Below are 21,648 nucleotides of genomic sequence, written 5' to 3'. Positions count from 1 at the left end.
TAAGCTGGATCAATAAATTGGAGATCGATGATCATGGCTAGGATGTGCAAGTCTCCCTTCACTTTCCTCACTCCATCAGTAAGGTTTACCACACACACACAACTGATTTCAAGGCAGAAATCATCACTTGCTAGGTTCCCTGACGATGTGACTGACCCAATAAACCCCAGCAACAGAAGAAATGGGCAAGAGTGACATGTTGTGACCACAGTGACTCACCACAGCTGCCGCAGACTCCACCTCAGCACAAAGGGAGCATGAAGGTGGCCTTTGTTTTACATTAAAAAACCGATCAACAGATGAAGGGATCAACTAGTGGCATAAACATTTCTCTTTGAGTGCATAAAAAGCTATGAATGTCTCAAGCTTGAGACATCAGCATGGGGGGAGTAAATACCTGGCTCAGTCCACCAGAGTATAAAAACCAGACAACTCGAATTCTGTAGAGAACAAAGGGCTCCAGCTGGCTTCAAGCCACACATGCCTTCCCATCAGCATCCTGACAGTGAGTGCATTAGAGACACCAGTAACGGGAATCCCACTGGTATTGTGATTGAACTGTGTATTGAAATGCCTGTATATTTTGATTTCCTTTATACCAAATTCTTATATTAGACATCTCTCAGGTACTAAATAAATAAAAATGCTGTAAGAGATAAGATAAAAAATACTCCAGAGGAAAAGCAGATTCAAGGAGTCAGCTTTTAAGAACTATACAGGAATTATCAAACAGTCACCAAGTAAAAAATCAGGACTGCAAGCATAACTGGAAAGGGATAGGGGCAAGCTGAGAGAAAACAGATTCAGAATGAAAACATCCTTTTCACTGGATAGAACAGTTAAAGAAATGTTTTTCTTTGGCTTTACCAGCAGGTGAAATGAACAATAAATATATTTTCTAAGCATCACTTCAAAACTGCTATAAAAGAGTCAGTTAGTTAAAAACAACAACACCCATTTTGCTCTTTGTCATCTTTAAGATTTAATATGTGTTCTACCGGAAACACTTTTCCTAGCTGACATGAAAGTTAACACAAAGAACTAACACCTTACAGTATTCTGACAGGTACAAAACAAATTATCCTTCCTAACTCATACAAAGCAAATACTCACTGCAGGAAGACACATTTTGACTTCTGTTACATATCTGAACACATTTCTTCCTGCCTGCTTGCACCCTCCTTGTTCTTACTGTAAAGGCTGTTCTGCCCATAATATTATGATTCCCATATTTTCATAGGCAAAAAAGAAACTTACGCTGCATAGGCTTTAGCAATCCTCATGAACATAACTTCATCTCCTCCTTTATCTGGATGGTATTTTAAGGATAGTGCACGGTACTGTTTCTTTATTTCTGATATACTTGCTCCCTACAAAAGGAAAGGTTTGCATTTATTAATAAATACCTTAAATAAAATTCATTCTTTATATATAGTCCTAATATAAATTGTATAGTATTTTTCTGAACCATTCACTGAAGAATTATACTGTAACACAGGATCATGAAACTATGTTTAATTTAAACATTATTATTTTTCTGATAAAATTCTTACAACCATTATGTTCTCAAATGAAGACAGAAGTTCAGAGTCTAACTAAAACACACTCAGATGACTGAATACTGGGTTTTATCCAGATTATTTTGCTTGTCCATCCACAGGAAAAACAAAAAAGGAAGGATTTCATATCTGTTTGGTGAATCTTAAACATATGCATGAATACAAGGAACTCTCATTTGCAATATTCTTCTATTTAAGCATAGTTCACAGATCAAGTATGATGGTTCACATGCAGCTTGCATGCAGAAATAAATCTGTCAGTCACCAGGAAAATCAGATTTCCCTGCCACTTACAAAGACCTTTGACTAGAATCATCCTACCCATAAATTATTTCAAACTTCTTGAACAAAGGGAATACATTACCTATACCTGAGAAAGATTGATTTTTATTCTACTCTTTGTGTTGTCAAACGCCACCAACACAATCCCTTGTGCATTAACTTCCAGCTTGGACTGTGAACTTCACTACTCAAGACAGCCCAACAAAACTTTATAGTAAGTTCAGCTTAAGTTTTTCTATATGTTATCTGCTAAGTTTTTCACAACAATTACCACAAGACTTTCCAGTATTTTGTGCCAGAGAAGCCTAGCATGCTGACCTTAACTGCATAATAAACACACAAGAATTTATTCACAGATGATGGTACTGTTTCAATAAATTTAAACCAGAAATTAAACTACCCTGAGGCCTCACTTGCTGTTACTTTATCTCACTTTATACAGTCTGCCATATTCTAACACTATTTTTCAACAGCATGCCTGATTTAATGCACAGGATAAATTTACTCCATTATAAATTAGACTTCAGCTAAAACCAGGTGTTTCAAGACTAGAGAAAGAATGCCAGATAGGGAGAAGAAGGTAAAAAGCAGGGAAAAAAGAACAAACAGAAGGAAAAAAAAAAACCAAGCTGTTTGAGATGTGTTTTCATGGCTCATATGAATGCTGTCTGTTAGAAAAAAAACCTAATTTTTTCTTTCTGACTCAGATGGTCCACAAAATCCCAGAAAAGTTGACAAGTTTTTCATCTACAATAAATTCTTACTCCTCATTTTCAAAAGCTAGGCTACAAAGGTTAGGCCTGACTTACAGAAAAGCTTAGTAGCTTTGGACAGCTGGTGTCAGTCTGCTTGGAACACAGAGTGTGCCTGTATATAATCCCTTTTGAGATTCATCTTTATGCCTTGGATGCCAGCTTTGAAACTGCAGTACAGACACTCATTAAATAAAAAAATTAATATTTGAGCACCTTATGTGTTAGTGAATTCCAGTGGCATGCTTCAAAAAGAGCTATTCTATGTTCAAAACCCAGTGCTGATATTGCATATAAAATCTGGTGTAAGTACATTATCTGGACTTTGTTGGTGCTGTGGTTCTTCTCAGGGAATAAAAGCCTCTTGTTATAAATTGATATGCTAACATGAAAAATAATCTTGACTAGAGTATGAATGCAAAGAAGTGAATTACTGTGCATCAAAACTTTGAAGTGCTTCCATCTGCAATCATTTTAATTTTTTTAAAGTTTAGGGGGAGGGGGTTGTGGTGTTTTAGGGTTTTTTTTAATAACAATAACAGTTCCATTATCTAACTACACTTCAGCATCTGTAGCACCTCATCAGCAGGACCAGCTACAACTCTCAGAGTTCCATTTGAATGATAACAGAAGAAATCTGTTCATTTTTCACGTAGTCCAAACTGAAAATCTTTCAAGAGATTTAATAGAAATTGCTTGATAGGAAGAAACAGGATCAGATTTTGAACTCTTTTCTTGAGCCCTACTTCAACTATCTATCTTCACAACTTCATCCCCCTCTTAAAATCTCTGGCTCTCATTCAGCTTGTCCTTATGAGAACATGCTCCATCTCTCAGTTCTTAAGGCATTCCAGAATTGGTTTCTTTGCCTGGGTAAGTTGCACATGTCTTGACACGTGTACAAATTTTTATCAATAAACACAAAGCTATAATTCACTACGTGCATTCCTTTCTTTCCCTGCTGGGTTGTTTCTTGTAGAAATTTCAGAAGGATAACAAAGGAAAATACTCTGATGACCTAATCCCTAGCCTGATTTCTTTAATTAAAGCTAACCCAATTATATGAACATTTAAACTGCATGGGTCCAACAGATACCATTTAACAGTAAAAACTTGCATTGCTCCTTCCTGTGTATCAGTGGGAGAACACAAGTCAGCAGCAGTGAGTTGAGCAGTGGTTGAATTGCAGTAACTTGGCTCCAGACATGACAGGCAGGTGTTCTACCTGGCTAGCTAGAAATAGGCTACAGACTTCTCACCTGCTATAAATGGCTTTCTTAGCACAAGGTGCTGCTTTTCTCTGCTGACAAGTCAACATCATTTAAAGGCAAGAGATGTATTTGCTAAAGTTCACATACATATTAAGCTCTCACACTAACAATATGCACCACATTTAATCAAAACAGGTACATTCAAAGCTCGTTCATGTTCTTGTGCTGAGCTGATCTACAGTGTATTTCTTCAGACTTGAGAGTGAAACATACCTCAGACTCCAGAACGGGAAAGATGACTCTACTGTTATTCAAAAGAGGAGCCTTGGATCAGGAAATAATTAACATAAGCAGACAATCTGCTCAAGGTATTGTGGTTAAGATGAAAAGTTTAAAAGAAGTTCAGAAAGTCTATCCCTGGGATATATAATTTTTGCATCCATTTTGAATCAGTCTTTCAGTATAAACAAAGCACTGCATCTATTTTCTAGATAGACAGTATATCTTTTTTTTATCCCAGTTCAATAAACCTATTGGCTGGGATCACTGTTTAGAAGTTGTTGTTTGCATTCACAGATACAACCAAAATTAAAGCCAGCCTGCACTACATCAAAATGTGCATCACCAACACCCTTCAGTGAAACCTCATTTACAAATATTGCTCTGTACAGAAAACTGTAAATCAAATGAATTGACATTCTTGTTTATACAGTTACTTTAGCATCCCTAAAAGTTCCTATTCAGAAGATTTACACTGGGCATACAAAACAGATTTTTTTGGTTGTTTTCCTGTACACAGAGAGGAAAACAACATCACAATAGGATTTTAAAACACCCATCTCATTACATTTTGAAGGCACTAGATATAAAAGTTATAAATTGGTACAGATATAGGCAAAAACCACGTAACAACTGACTGTAACATGCAGCAGTAACTTTCACATGCCAAAAAAGAACAAAACCACTAGATAGATTCACTAAATTTCCTCTGTTTGAAAAAACAAGTCAAAGATTAACATCTACACACAGCATATACAGTTACAGTAGTACAGAGTAGTGAAAGATGTTATTACTTACAGGATCCAAATGTAACACTTCATAAGGGTTGTATTCTTGATACTCTCTGTCTGTTTTGGAAACTTTGTATGCAAGGAACAAAAATAATGCCCAGCCAGCAAGGAGGACTATTTTCCTGTTTGGAAGAAAAAGAATTTTTTAAATACACAAATCCACTAGCTCTAGCACCATTCTAATAACACTGAAAGCCATCTTGTATCACTCTTCAAGAAATAGTATTAAAACAGCAAGAAACACTAAAGCAGGTGTTAGTATTTCAGTTTTAATACCACTTTTTCTCCTAGCTTTTAACAAGGACAATCCACTACCACAAAGTCTCCGTTTTTTAACTGTCTTTCTCAGCAGGTATACACTATTATTTCTGATTTTTAAAGGATGTCTAGGATCTAGTTAAAATCAATGTTTTAAAAGAAAAAAAAAAAAACAAAACACAAATGCTGACACAGGTGCATAACAGACAGCAAAACATTTTGAGGATGGGCATAAGGAACTGATAAAGGGTTCACCTTCAAACATACAAAGTTATTATTCTTTTATATTTGAGTATATATGTTCACATACTAAATATTTAAATCAAAAAATTGGGCTAGCACTACTAATTTAAATGAGGGAGAATAATTTTTTTGAACAAATAAAAGCATTGTTTACTTTTTTCTACAGCTGAGGCTCACTGGTCTCATTCCTCAGGTATTTTATACAGGACAAAAAGTATGCACCTAGATTTCAAACCCTACTAGACAATAATGATTACCTATTAATTATTCAAATATTGCAGATTGCAAATGTCTCTTTAGTGATGCAAAAGTAACGAATCCCTGCTTTGATTACAAACCAGTGTATTTGTATATAAAATAAGGTAAGAACTGCTTAATGGGAAGCCATGCAAATGAAACGTACGTACTTCACTGTAGGAATGATGTTCTGCTGTGGCTTCAGCAGTCGCAAGCGGTACCACAAACACCTTCCATACACATTCCTTATATTCTTTAATCGGATTTGCTCTGTAAAAACAGAGAGATTGTGATTAACCAAGCTGGCAACACACAGAACGGCAAACATGCCCACCTCACCCCAAACAGGCAGTACAAGGTCATTTGGAGGACTAACATAAGGTCCAGCATTACCAGAGGAAAGAATGCTTTCTATCCATTTAAGTGATACTGTACATGCATAAACATAAGAAGTTGGTCAGATTACTCTCTCTACCTAAAAGAAAACTGTTCCATTTCCTATATGCCACATAGTAACCATCACATGTGAACCCAACCTTTGCCTAACATGCACCTGTAAACTTTGCTTCTGCCACTCAACACCAAAAGTTTCCCTTTTCAGTATGTCAGCAGTGGCATGCAGGAAAAACAAACAGAATGCAACCCACAGGAAAACTGGTGTTTGTATACAAATAGAGGAACAACAGCAAGTTATGGATAAATCAGATCTTTTTTGCTTTGCCTTTGTCTGACAAAAGGAGCTTCCTTTTTACACAAGTGAATTTACCATGCCACTGCCCTGCAATATCATGCAGACCCTGATCACACTGCAGTGAACACCTTACACATTCCTCAAAGTAAAGCTCTGCAGTGAAATATGAATTGTACTTTCTCTCGATCTTAGCTCTGGAATCCATATTCTGTCAGGGAAAAAGGTTCAGAGTTTTAAAAGCAGACAATTAGAGTTCTCTTGTTTCTTCTCAGTCCAGATCATGGCTTCCCATTACAGTGTAAGAGCACTTCAGACAACATGCTTTGATATGGGATTACAGGGAGACAAGTGTGTCTGGGGTGGGAGCAAATGCTTTTCCTCCAGTCAAAACCACTTCTTGCTCGATGGGTAAAATCCTTCACAATAGTGAATCTCTCCTACAGTTTTAGGAATAGGTATTAAAGAGCCTTGCAAAGCAAAGGCATAATGCACCCGTGGGGCTTTTGAGTTAATCTCACTAACACTACCCCATGCATCAAGGTACTGTTAAAGCACACCCCTCACAAGAGGATGGAGACTGCCACTTCATTCCTGTAAATAATCTGGGAAAGCATCCCATGCTTGCTTTATTTCCCTCCATATTGTTCTCAATGCATACAAAGTTCCTGAGATTCACAAGCAGATTTTCCCCAATACAATTCTTACTCACAAGGGTTCTCACAAGTGCATACTGTAGTAACTTAAATAATGTATGTGAATGTCCAGCCAAAACTACATCTTAACACACTTTTCAAGTTCAAGAAATATAACTAGTACTGATACAAAAGAAAACCTGAGTGCCATCTCTTTCATGACTTTATCAGGGGTCTTACAGAAGTTTAGGTAGATTACATAGGTTGGTCTTTCCTTGTTGACTGCTGCAGTTACTTCTTTTGTATTCTGGGCATCAAAACAGGTACAAGTAGAGAGTGTTAAACAGCTGACTTCTCCTGATCAGAACTTATGCAAACCTTTTGAATATCCAGTTCCTTAAGCCTGAGGCATTTGCTTCTTCTGCATGGGTAACGCAGACCACACAGTTCTTGGGTAAAACAGAACACTAACAGGTTGGAAAGGGTGGAGAAGACCTCAGGAGATCACCTAATAAAACCCTGCTGCTCAGAGGAGAGTCAAAAAAGCTGCTGCTCAAGGTCTGGCTGTAAGCATTTGGAGGGGCTTCAAAGACAGAGCTCACTGTGCCTCTGAACAACCTATTACACAGTCTGACCATCCTCATGTGGCAAAAATTTCTCATATCTCTCTCAGCCTCTGCTCTGATTTACTAATCACACAATGGGTGAGGACATACAGACACAGAAGAAAGTTAATTACAGGTTGGATTTCCAATTTTCAGAGATTATATTCAACCTGTGTTTACAATTCAGCCATGCCTGGCTTAAGTTTGGATTTGAAGTTCATCTATCTTACATACCTGTTTCCAAAGAAACAGGAGAAACACCCAGTCTTCAGGAATGTTTGACAATTGATTCCTACCTAAACCTAATAATTTTGTTCCAGTTTCTGGAGGTTCCAAAAAGTGCTTTAAAAAACTACAAAGCAAAACAAAACAAAAAAAAAACCTAAGGGGAGGTTATTTTCCATCCTTCTAAGAAAAAAGAGAAGATTGCACATTTATTGTTATTGGACACAGGCAATTCTAGAAGAGAGAGAACAGAAAAGAGGTACAGCTGGCAATTATACTGAGAAGTTTTAATCCCCAGAATTTTGTTTCAGCTGCTACAAAGGTAGTTTCAGGGAAAAAATATCACAAATAAGACTACTGGCATCAGTATTTATATCTAAAGCATATAAAAGTTTCAAAGTATCAGTCAATTTTTATGACAGCCAAAAGTAAGCAAAAAGCTAATATCAGAATCAACAGAAGCCACCAGTCTTCCATTATTCTACCCCAAACTGCAGGAAAGGACAGAAATACGTCCTAGCCTCCTGTGTTCTTTCTACCTCCAGGCTACTACAAAAAGCAAAGTCACATAGTCCAGAATAAAGTTCCAGTGGACTCTGTCAGGAAAAGAAATGGGAGGAGGCGCACATGAAATATTCTGCCACCCAGGTGCAGACAATTCATCCAAAGGAGAATGGTTTTGAAAGAAAATTACTTCTTTCAGCAAGGAACACGGAGCATCAGAGTTCTGCAGCCCTAGGAAATGCCAAGATCACTTTAAAGCCAGACTTTCACAAAACTCATTTGTAGTGTGTCATCCTCTCTCTACACCTGAATGGAAAACTTGTACCTGTGGAAAGTAGCAAGAGGTGCAAGTAATACACACAGCATGCAAGTCTTGAGCAAAGGTTACAGCACAGGGATGCCACGGCTCTAAGCATTACATCTGTTCTGTTAAAACTGAGGGCAACAGGCTCAGTCAAAACACCCCAGAGTTTCCAGGTTTCCTGGATTTTACTCAGGGTTCCACAGTTTTAATCCTTTAAACTGTACACTTAAGTAGGCTCGTATTTACTTTCCACAATTACACGTATATATATATATATATATATATATATATATATATATATATATATATATATATGCAAAATCTGAACTCCTGGGCTTCTTTCTACTTCAACAATAACAGAAATCAAATAATTGTATCAACAACTTATTTAATGAGGTCTTGAACTGAGGCTCTCTGTAAAAATTGACTTTCTTAAGCACTTAACCATTTCTCAGATAACAGATGAAGTAGGAAAAGGCTACCCTACTTTTTCACTAGGCCATCGATGCTTAACTCTGTTGACAGTTTCCTTGATAATTATTACTGACAAAGAATCCACACGGACATAGTATTTTATCTGAGATAATTTTAAAAGTCACAGGGTGAGGAAAAAAACCCACAGACTTACTTTCAAAAATGACACTGACAAACATTTATAACTATGTTGTAAAAGAAGTAACCCATCTTTGCCAGCAACCAAGTGGCAGGATTGAAACTCACAGCAAGCTCATAGTCAGCAGCTCCTCTGAAGTACTGAGCAATTTCAACTTTATTATAATAGGATTGACTTCTACAGTAAAACTCCAAATTAAGAGGCATGAAGCAAATTAAATTGATTTTAAAGTGTTCTAAAACGCTGTTGCTTAAATGCAAAAGCCTTCAAATAAGCACTAGTGTTCCCACTGGGATTACTTTAAAAAAATTTAAAATGGAAAGCAGGTTTCAGGATTTTAAATGCACCATAGCAGTGAAGAATTAAACCATCTGATAGATGCTTTCTAACCTTAATGTCTATCATTATAAGAATTGTCCTCATGACACTCATTATTTATCTATAAAGAGGTCATGTCCAGGTTAGCCTCTTAACTAAAACATTTATACCTGAATAATCTCACCCTAGTTGTTTTCAAAGAGATTTTTCTCTCTAGTAAATATTCACAGAAATAAGCCAAAAAAAATATGTCTTTTGAGTAACATTTTAAGTATTAAAACCCAAGCAGTTCATTAACTACAAAGAGACCTACGAAATACTTAACAACAAAGCTGCTTTTTTCCAGAGCATGTTTTGCAGCAACTAGATAAAGCTTAAAAGGAACAAAAAGTAACCTAACTTTCCATTCCCACAATTCCACACATATTTGCTGACCAAAAGATAGCAAAAAGATTAGATTTGTTACTACTAGATTTAAAAAGCAGCAACATAAGACAATTCAATATCCTGAAAGTTAACCTCTTTTCAGAGTTTACTTACACAAGCTTTGTATTTACAGTCAGCTGGGCACAGTTCCACATTACAATACTGCTAATCAAGCCACTTCCAAACCTTGTCCTTCCTATTAGTGTAGTGTCTCATTTGCACTGACAAAACAGTCAGTGGAACTAACTATAATAACATTTAAGCTCCATCGCCTAATGTATCAGATTTATAGTAGGACTGGAGTTATAGCTGCATTGCAAAACTTGAACAGAATCTGAGAGGAATCAGGAAACTGGACATTTTACCATGGAACAACACCCACATGAGTCAAGGTTATCAATTACAGACAAAGCCAACAACAATGCTGAGCTCCAAGATTACACACTCTTAACTATTAACTGAATTTTATCAGTTTGGTGTGGGGAGGAAACCAGAACACATTCAATCCAAAATAAATGCAAACAAAAGTCACTAAACATATCATCAGTCATTAAAAATGCTTGTAGTCAGTACTGTTCTGATGCACACCCTGAAGAAACTCTAATAAAAGACAGAATTAGTGGACACAAGGATAAGTACCACACCTCCGTCCAGCATCAGTACAGTCTTTGGTAAAGTCCTCTCAGGGAAGTAAACTTACAGAACAGATCCTGCTGATACAGTCTGTGGTTTCCAAAAGGCTTTTGAAAGGTTCCCTTTACAAGTCTTTCAGAACAACCATCTAACTATTGCAAAAATAAATATGTGACTAGAAGACAAGAGTGAATTACCAATTCTCCCAGCAGAAGGAAATCGCCAGGAGCTCTGCAGGAATCTGTGTTGGAACTACAACACATTTCATTAATAAGTAATCAGACTAAAAGGGTGAGCAGTAAAATAAAGCTTCTGGATGATATGAACTTATTCTGGGTAACAAGGACAAGGGCATCCTGAAGAATTGTAAAGAACAAGCAAGTGCACTTCTGAATGGCACATGCCATCGAGAGTATGAAAATAAAGTCTAGTGGGGGCTAGTCTAATTCTATGGATACAAGGATGAGCTCAAGGCTGACCATTACCTCTCAGAATGCAATCTTGGTGTTGTAAAACTCAGCTGAAAAATAAAAATCAGAGCATGTGTTTAGAGCATTCCTATGCGAAAAGGAAGGGATTATTACTCCACCACGTAAGCTGGAGGTATGTCCAACCTTGAGGCTGTACATACCTCAAATGTGATGCACAGCCCTAGCCCCACCTCCCAAAGAGGTTCAACCAGAAAACATTCAATTAAGGTGAACAAGGGCCATCAAATGTATAAGGAGATTTATGTCCAAAATATAATCTACAAATCTTCTAGCTGAGAGAGTAAAGTGCAAGGAGAGGTAATGGAAGGGTGTAAAAAACCTAAGTGACAGCCAGGACTGAATGTTTACTTCCTCTTCCAGTAGAGCAAAGAAGGATTGTTAAGCAACATCAGAAGCAGCTGCAAAACAAAGGTGATTATTTGTGGTGTGGGCAGCAGATACAGTGACCTCCATCACACAGGATGGTACAGATGCTATAACAAAAGTTACTGAACTCAAAACCACTGTAAACACAGAGAATATGCAAAGGAAACACCATTTATGCTTGTCCTGTTATTCCTTCCTTAAGGCACTCACTTCTGTGATACTACATAAAAACCCCCACCTGATCTGAGCCACTATGTCCATGCTTTTGCTTCCAAAGAAAAAAAGAGTATTTGAAACTTTACTGGCAGGGCACAATGCTTACAAATATCCTAGTTTCAAACAGTTCATCCAGCCAATCATGATAAAGGAATCTTCTGAATTTAAAATGCCTGTAAGCAATATCCCGCAAAAGAGAAATAACCAGGTGAAAATCTGAAAATACCTCTTAAATCTTCTTAATTGTATACTTATTTAAAAACTGGTGCAGACACTAATCTTTTTGCTCAGGAAAGAAATTAGGTACCTGTTTTGTGCTCTTGTACCTGTACCCTGCTCTTGATATTTCCAGCCAGCACAACCCTCCTCACCATGAAATTGAGATACATGTCAGGTCCTGGCTAGTAACTGAGGGAAAGGCCTATAAACACCTATAAACAATGGGAGAAAGCAGCACCACAGAGGGCAAGGATGCAGCATCAGCCCCAGTCAAGACTTGCTCAAATTGCTGCAGATCTGAACCCTTCTTCACAGGCATGAATTTGAAACGCAAATTTAAAAAAAAAATCACAACCAACAAACAAAAAACAACAAACCCACCCTATGGAATCACTACTGATTCCATTTCCTGTCATTTACCTTGCTTCTCTCTCAAATTTCCTGCTCCTTCTCCAGGAACAGCTTAGCTGCCCATGAAACCATAACTGAATCTAATTCTCTAATGCACAGCCTGTATAACCTGGTAGTTTAGTGTCATCTCTGTGAGTAGTCCAGACAACCTTGCAGCAACTATTAAATGAACAAAGTGTGCAATAAAACCTTCAGTATACTGTTTTCATAAGCTTCCATAACATAGGATGATTTTTTTAAAAATAGAAAGTACTTTATTTTTATGTACATGTAATGAAAGATAAAGTTCTTGTTACAGCTTGATCCTTAACTGGCCACAAAAAAGCTTTTCAGCATTTTGTATTCTGGACAGTCTTGAAGCTACTCAACTAATCTCTAATACAGGGCTATTAATTTTATTTTACTGCTAGGAAGCTATAGTGGTTATAGTAAGATTATAATACTTTTTAAAAATTCCATAAAAAGACAGGCTTTTTTTTCCAGATAACAGAGAAATTTGGATAACTCTGTGCAAATGCTTTGTTTTGAAAAATATTTTTAGAGGTAATTGCTAGACATTACCAGTGGCATCTCATGATGTTTGCCCCTTCCTCAAATGTTTCTCAAAAAAACCCTACTGCTTCAAAATAACAAAATAGCAAGAAAAAAAATTAACAAAACAAAGTAAAGTATCACCATTACATCATATTCTGCCTTCAAACAGTCACCTAATAAACTGTATTTTTCAGAACTTGAAATTGTTTATGTCAACCATGGCATACTCAATCTCTCAAAAAGCTCAGTTTGTAGGTAGTAACAGTCCTTAAATGCATAACTGAGTTTCACTGACTCTCCTCCCACTTCCTGACACATTGATAAAAGGTTATATTAACAGGAAAGGATAAGCACACACATATGGACACAAAATGCTTATATTCACAGATATCAATTTTTCACCCATTCTTATCCACCATATTAGCAATGAGCATGGCATCCTGTGGTTTTATCCTGTCCTTTACCAGCATCCTGTACTTTATCCTGCATAACCAAATGCCAAAATGCTGTGAAATACTTTGGAGTAAGGTTAATGAGATTTCAGTGAGCTGTGGGCAAGGACAGGCATCACAGTTAACCCACTCCAACCAATCTTATCTCACACCAGAGGATTAGGAGCATCACAGAAGAATTTTACCCAGAGTGGGAGCAGCAGCAATGCTGCTTCCTCTCCCTCAGCTGCTGTGAGGTACAAGTGCTCATTAGTCCATTACTGATAAAACTGAAGAAGTGCTGCCTGCACTCTCTGCACTGGCTTGAGTCACATCCAAGTTGCACACTCATTATTTGTCCTCAGCCAAATAAACTTCACAGCCTCAGTTTCCCTACCTGCACCTTAAAGCAGGGTATTAATGTGAGACTCTCTGAGGTCAGCCTCAACTGACACAGATGAAAAAAACACCAAAAATTACAGAGAAACCTTCACTATTGACACTACAGAGATATCCAGTATAGAGGGCAGATATACCGAGAAGTATGGTTCTTCCTAAGAACTAAGCAAAAAAAAAACCGAAGCAAACCTTTACAGAACAACTTTCTCAGGACTTCTGATCAAGGTTTTGAATGACAAGGTTTTGATAGTGACAACTACTATCTACAGAACTATACAAAAAGCCTACTGCTTCAAAATAGCAGTACAGTAAAAATAAAAGAAATAAATTAGGTATCAACATGGTATTATATTCTCCCTTTTAACAGTCACCAAGTAAGCTGTCATTTTTAAATATTTCTGTATATTTGTCCACCCTCAATACCAAAATGGCTGCAATATTTTTAGGGTTCTCTAACTGCCTATGCTACTTGCTACAGGTATGGCAACTTCAAAGATTAGCAGGAAATTGCCTTCTTTAACCAGATTTTTAAAAGTTTTTCTTGGTATTAGCCCAGTGTTCTTCAAGAAATCTTTAGCTATATCTCACACAGAAACACTTGAGAGGGGAGGGTGCAAAGGAAAAATGTTAGTAGTGAGCAACAGGACAACATACAGCCAGGCTGGGGAGCAGCAACAAAAACAAAAAACACAAACAAACAAAAGCCAAACAAATAATTTTTTTTTAATTTTGAAACACCATAAACTTTGTATGGGTTTCTATTATAATGAAAGTTAAGGAAATAGCTTTTATCTATTTCATATCAATACTTTTTCTAGATACAAAAATGCAGCCATTCATCTGGTTTTCTTCCCTTCCCAACAGTAGGTTTTTATGTTCTTAAACTTCAAGAAGGAAGATCTACATTCCAAACAGAATAGTTCCTACAGCGTCTTTTCTCTCAGAGAGGAGACTGCAATCTTTTTCTAGCATTATCCTTGCATTCACTGCTGTTATTCTTAAGGGTTTGTGAAATGTTTTCAACATCTTGTTTTGTTCAAGTTACTATAAAAAACTCAGGATAGATACTTTATTCTTTCCATCAGCTTTGTAACAAATTATGAATACCCAATGCCCTAAAACAAGAGAATTTATTTAACGAAGACCAAAAGAAACTAAAAAAGATGAACTAGCAAGCTTCCAGGTACATGTACTTAACTACAAAGCACATCACAATCTCTGACCACCTGGTTCAGCACAGCTTTATAAAATCCAGCAGCACAGGTAAAAGTCAAAAAGTACACAAAGTTCAGCAAACATATCAGCATTGTGCAACAACTGCCATATTATCCAACTAAATTAATTCACCCCTTGCTCCCCATTTCCTTTCTAGATGCTGACATTTAAGCTTACACAAGCTTACACTGAAACCTCAAAGCAAGTCCAACAGCAGGAAAGTACTTTGATGGACACTCCTCCACCCCAAACTGCTGAGGGGAAAAAAGAAACTTTTTCTTCAACTTTCACAATTAACATTTAGAAAAACAACTTGAAAATTCCCATTGCAGAAAATACCTTTTTAGCAAAGAATGAATCTGCACCAGAATAACTTTTTAGCAATCACATTCTTTGTTCCAAGAGCAGTCCTTGGAATGGTTTTACTCACAGTAATTAGGCTAAATTAATACCAGTATTTGCCCAAAACAAAGGTAACCCAGAAAAAGTATGACTTTTTTAGTAATAAAACATATATACACACATATGTTTTAAAGAAACAAGTCAAGGATAAACAATATAGCCTGAAGCCATATTCACCATCACCTGAAGCCATCACCAACACTGAAAGAATCAGTCTGCTTTCCCTCAGTCACATCCTGTACCATCCCAGCTACACACAGCCTTACACAGAAATGAATACACATTAAAAATAAGACAGAAGAAAGAAAAAAGGGACAACAATCAATTTTAGTTAAAATTACATTCTTCCACTCCCATACATTTGGCACAAGGGATGGGGAGAAATACAACACTTAACTCTGTCAGAGCACTGCTGCCTCGATGCTATTATGAAACTTCAGTCCAAGACACAAAGCTGAATAATTAACCTTCCATAAAGGCTTTATTAGCTCTGGAGTGAACACCAAGGAGGTAAAGTCATTTGGACAAATCCAGTTTACAAAGTCAATTACCTGCTTGTTTGGTTTATCAAAGCTGAGGTAATGAAATTATGGGACAGTTCACAGGGTGTCTAGCACACCAGAGCAAAACCCTCCCAGATACTAGCATCAATCCCTACCACAGGCTGCAGCAACACTTGATATGGACTCCATCAGAATGCCTGGAAAAAGCAGGCTTAGACGCTCAAGAAAAAAAGCAGCTCAGTTTTTCTCAGTACTTTAGAGACATAAGTTACATCATGCTGTTCTTCCAGACAGTAGTATTGAAAAGGCTTTCCAAGAGTTTATTATAAGAAGAACTAAAAGCAAAAGGTTAATGGCTTGCCAAAAAACTATTCTGCTACAAATCTGACATTAGGTAACACATTTTGATTTTCCTTGAAGTAGTAAAGCAATATAGATCCAGTCTTACTTTCCAAGCTTCACTATAGCAAAAACAAACACGGAGTTTTGGGGGGGTTTATTTATTCCACGAGCATTTACTACAAAACTACAGCACAGAAACAAATCCTAAAATATTACAGGCCATCAGCAATTCCCAGATTTTTGCTGTACTTCTCCCTCCACTGGCACTCTGTAGTGTATCACATACCAGCAATCCATGGCAGCACGTTTGCAGATGGAGGCAGCAGGCACCAGTGGTGTGACCTTCCTGCAGCGAGCATTTCACCCTTGCGAAACGCTAGCTCTCGTCTGCTCTTACAACATAACGTGGCTGAAGCTCCTCTTCCAACACAGTTTTTACCAAAAAAGGAATCTGCTCTGTGTCTTTTGGATGCTCTGGTTTGCATTGCAAAGGGGTCCTGAAGTGAGGAGGACAAGCATTGATTTACTTCAAAAGCTCCCCCTGATCTGGTCTTCACTGCTGCAGCTGGAGCTGGAAGAGCTCACCAGTACAACCTCCCCAATCCACCAGGGGTGACAGAGGCTGGGCCCTCTAGCACAGGAAGGGCAAAACACAGCCCCAGAACAAAAATGTTACTTGGTTCCACACACAGAGGGCAGAGGTCTTAGCAGAACTTGTTCTCTTTGGCCCAATACTGTGCCTCAGTACTGGAAACTCCACCCTAAACTAGCATCAAAATAACATCTCACATCAACATCCAGATATTTCTGCCCATCGAAGGAAGCAGGATGCACTAGTGTTGGAAGATTTCTCTTCTGAAGACACAGGCCTTCCCTTTGTTTCTGAAATAGGTGGTTTTGCTGTTTTTTTAAACTAGTGAATTACACTGAAAACAAGAAGCAGTGGCTGAACAATTAGTATTTTCTACCATCACAAGGTTTTAATTTATTCCTGAAATCTTGTTCAAATGCTGGAACAGGCATGGTTGAATACATACAAAAAGCTGTGAGAAAAATACTCAGAGGATTTTGCTGGAAATTACTTGCCTAAGAACCATACACTTAAACAACTTAAACATCACAATGTTCTGCTACTTAGCAGATTTACTTCATAAGAACTTACTTAGCAGACCAACATTAGTCCCAAATGATGATCTGTATGACACCACAACTCTTAGTTTAAACAGAGCCTGAAGAACAGAACTCAATCAAGAGACTGCAGGCATGCCATTAATGCATATGCTAAAAACTGGACTACATTCACATTTTAAAATCCATTAAGACAATTATGAGGCAGAAATCATTCTTCCATCTCCCTTCATTTCCACTGGTGATTTTCACTTAGTTGACTCATTTCTTTGCACCAACAGCATAATAAAATCTACCTTTTACTTTGGAGAGTATGGTTTGACACAGCTTTGGAAGAATCTAGCACTGAATGCAGAATAATATGCAGCAGGCCCTCTATATACTGGACAATGCTGGCTAGACAGAAAGAAATTAGTAATAAATTTAATGGCAGGCCGATTTGGAAACTTAGTGAAATCCATACAGCCATATTCCAAAGTCAGGTTTCATTTTCTGACATTCTGTAAGGATAGTTGACAATCACCTATGTAAGGCTGGTAAAGTGCTTCAAGTTTGACAGCATTTCTACAGCTTTTCCTGCTTCTGTCAGCCCCCTGAAACTGATGCTAACATCACAGTGTGTCCCTGCTGGCCATACCATTCTGCACAGTATCTCAGGCAAGACACAATCATTTTCCCAAGAAGCAGCTTTTAAGAACTATGGAGGAAGGAAAGCATCATTCAAGAGAAAAAGGGATTTTCTCCCCCACTGCCTCCCACCCTTCACCAGAACAAAAATAAAAATCTTGGTGTTTGGAAAAAGGTTACAGAAGTAGCATTTTCCCTCTGACTCCTTGCTCCTCAAGAACAACCCAAAGATTACAAAACACCAACAACAGTAACGCCTCTCTCTTGCTACAGTCAGGATGCAGAAAGAGGAGGCAGAGAAACCTCTCCTTTCAGAAGAGAGAACCAACTCCTCAGCTGCACAACAGGTAGTGAGTACCTGGAGGACAAGAGACCAGCCCTCCAAAGACGTTCTCCAGCCAGGGCCCTGCCAGAGGCCACCGGCAAGTCTGGCAGCAGCCAAGACTGTGAACAGCTGTCATTTGGCACCAAAACAACATTTGTTCTATCCTACTCCTCACTAGAAGGCACAGGACTAAGATTCCATTGCTAGGTATTTCTTCTACATATAAAACTAAGCTAAGCAGAACCTGGCAAGCCCTTTAAAACGGCATCAAAGCCACTAAGTAACCATCAGATACTGAATGTAAAAAGATGCAAGGAACAAAAGGGATTCTGCTCAGATGGCAAAGCAGAACTGTTCTTAAGAAGTCAGTAGGTTTCTACAAAGGGAACCAGTATCAAGCATCCCTGTTTTACTAAGCACTTACCACCCAGCCTTTAAACACAATTTCTACAGCCTTTTTAATCCCAGAACTGCTGTTAAAAATGTGTTCCTGTGCAGCCTATAGACCAAAACGCCTTCTCCTTCCAAGAATAGAGGGATGCAGGAAAGACAAAGTGGAAAATTACTTTGGAAATGAGATTCGGAACTAGTCAAAGAAACTTTATAACACTGTTCAGGGACACAAAGCAACATCCCGAAGGGTGAAACAGAAATTTAGCCCTTCGGACATTTAACTGTGATTTGCAATGGGAAAAAAACAAATCCCCATTTTCGCACCCTCTGTGACCTTATGGCACATAAAAGCTGAACCTGTAACTTTTCCTCTTCGTCCCCAACTCAATAGCTTGCTCTTTCCCCACGACCAAAATTTAGGTCATCCACGCTGAAACACTCCGCCACGCTGAAACACTCCGGGAAGCCAAGGGAAAACGCGAGCCCCAGACAAAGCGCGGAGCCGGGCGCAGCGATGACTCTGCAGGAGCCGCGGCGCGGAGCCGGGCGCGCTCGCTCGGGGGGCGGCGGCCCCGGGACCCTTCCTCCGGCCCAGGTACCGCTAAATGGCCGCCGCCGAGCGCAGCGCGGCGCCGCCGCCCCTCCAGGCGGCCCCGGGGGCGCGGGCAGGGCCGGACGGGAGCCCCGAGCGCTGCGGGCCCGGCCCGGCCCCGCGGTGTGGCGGCGCAAGAGCCGGCCGTGCCCGCGGTTGGGCCGCTCACCGGCGTGCTGGTCCCGCGGCCACAGGTAGTAGGTGGCAGGGATGACGATGAGCCCCACGAAGCTGGTGAGGAAGTAGAAGAATGTGTTGCCGCTGTCGTCGTACTGGAACTGCTGCCCCGCCATGACCGCGCCGACCGCCCGCCCGTCCCCGCCGCCGCTGCCGCCGGCGGCCCCCGGTACCGCCGCCCCGGGATCCCGCGAGATCGGAAGCTCGGCAGGCCGCGCAAGGAGACGTGTCACTACTCAGCCACCATAGCCCGAGTGGCGTCACCGGCGGGACCGCCCACAACCCCGCCCGGCCGCCGATTGGCCCGGGCCAAGGCCCCGCCCCCTGGTCACGGAATCCCATGGTGTGGGGCCGCGGGATCACAGCGCGGGCTGCGCCGGTGTGGAGCGGCTGTGGCCATCGGGGCTGATTTCCCTGCTAAAGCAGGGTTGTCTCACAGAACGTGCCACAGAGTCACGGGTTCGTTACGGCTGAAAGAAATTTCTGGATTTTGTCCAAACCCCCCTTGCAAGGAGCCGGTGCCAGCACTTAGAGCGGGTGGCGCAGGAACCCGCCCCAGCGGGTTTGGAATGTCTCCAGAGAGGGAGAGTTCACGACCCGCCCGGGCAGCCTGTCCCAGTGCTCTGCGACCCTCCCATGTAAAATTATTCCTCATGCTGAGGTGGAATTTCTGGTGTTTTAGTTTGTGGCTATCCTCACCCTGTCACTGTGCACCACCGAAAAGAGTCCGGCACCATCCTCTTGACAAATGCCCTTGGGTAATTTATACGCATTGGTGAGATCCACTCTCAGTCTTCTCCAGACTGAACAGGGCTCCCTCAGTCTCTCCTTGTGAGAGACGCTCCAGACCCCTCATCATCTCTGCTCTGTGTCTCTCTGGTACAGAGAAACCCAAAACTGGACACAGCGCTCCAGACGTGGCCTCACTAGGGATGGGTGGAGAGGCAGGATTGCCTCCCCTGAGCTGCTGGCCACACTCTTCCCAATGCACCCCTGGGTATCACTGCCCCCCTCCTGGCCACAAGGGTGCTGCCAGCCCATGGTCAGCTTGTCATCCACCAGCAGTCCCAGGTCCTTCTCCACAGAGCTGTTCTCTGGCACGTCTGTCCCAGCCTGCACTGGCACCTGAGGTCATTCCTCCCCAGATGCAGTATCCTACCCTTGTCCTTGTTGGACCTCATTAGGTTTCTGTACACTAATTCTCCAGCCTGTCAAGGTCCTGAATCCATTCAGCTGGATAGGATCGCACCCATATGGTTCTTGATGCATCTCCAGTGAGGAGGCTCCATGATCTCTCTGGGGAACCTGTTCCAGTGCTCAGTCACCCACACCATAAAGATGTTCTGACTCACGTTTGTGTGGAACTTCCTGTGCTTCAATCTCTGCCTGTTGCCTCTTGTTCTGTTCTCACCAGGAAGAGCCTGGGAACAGGAAAGTATTTCAGACATAACAGAGTTCTCAGAATTTGGAGGGTGGACTCTCAGCAAACATGTGAGAGCAAAAATTTAAAATATGTCTAATTCCGAATTTGGCTGCAGGCATGACCATGCTCTGCAGGGGGATGTGACCCTAAAGGTGGGAAATCAAAAGGCAAGTACTGTGATGATCCTATTCACACCATGAATGGCAGCTTACCTCTTTGAGGGAGAAAATATTGCTAATCATGCATATTTGTGGGAATGGACTCACCTCTACAGATTCACGATCCAGTGTACAGCCACTCATAACTGCAATCCTATAAAAATCTCACATCTTGAGTTCTTATAAGTTCAGGCTATTGGAAACCATGAAAACACAAAAATGGTGATGGCATCCCATGCAAGAGTAGCATTAGGCATACCTTAGAAAGAAACTCTGTCCTAACATTAACAAAGATTGAGAAAAAGGTAACACAATGCCGCAACCAGTGAGTTGAGCATCAAATGTCCTGGTGCCATGATGTGGTAGTCTGTGAATGGACAAAATCTCTAGTTTTTCTTGGAAATTATTTTGCGTTAATTAATTTTTTTAATAAAAGATTCTCATTTTTTCATTGATATGCTCTGTAATTGCTTCTGGTTAGATCCTTGTAGGGTTCGTAGACTAAGTGTAAGATATTTCCTTCTCTCTTTTGCTGTATACCCTGAGTATTGTACACTTCCTGCAGTGATGGCAACTCTTGCAGCAGACGTTTTGGAAGATCCCTGAATGCATTAAAGCTCATCCCCCTCTGGGTTTTTAGTCCTTAATGTTTTACAGCAAGGCAGTGAAAAGCTGCTGTGCGCAGTAAAGAAGACATGACAGGTAAAAACCTACACATGTAATCAGAGCAGTT

At 40.0% G+C, this 21,648-nt stretch overlaps 1 protein-coding gene across 1 annotated transcript in view; it reads right to left on the bottom strand.

Moving 5' to 3' along the window:
- Positions 1 to 19,609, bottom strand: part of SEC63 (SEC63 homolog, protein translocation regulator) — a 54,687-nt gene extending 35,078 nt beyond the window's left edge. Inside the window, exons 1-4 of the mRNA XM_005485072.4 lie at positions 19,327 to 19,609; positions 5,783 to 5,882; positions 4,882 to 4,996; positions 1,258 to 1,370 (exon numbers count right to left, since the gene is read on the bottom strand). Of these exons, the coding sequence (XP_005485129.1) occupies positions 1,258 to 1,370; positions 4,882 to 4,996; positions 5,783 to 5,882; positions 19,327 to 19,450 (452 nt within the window). The 5' untranslated portion in view covers positions 19,451 to 19,609. The remainder of the gene's footprint in view (positions 1 to 1,257; positions 1,371 to 4,881; positions 4,997 to 5,782; positions 5,883 to 19,326) is intronic.
- Between the last annotated feature and the right edge of the window lie 2,039 nt (positions 19,610 to 21,648).

The sequence above is a fragment of the Zonotrichia albicollis genome, chromosome 3 (genome assembly GCF_047830755.1).
Source record: "Zonotrichia albicollis isolate bZonAlb1 chromosome 3, bZonAlb1.hap1, whole genome shotgun sequence".
NCBI lineage: Eukaryota > Metazoa > Chordata > Aves > Passeriformes > Passerellidae > Zonotrichia > Zonotrichia albicollis.
This window is presented reverse-complemented; position numbering and strand designations above follow the sequence as displayed.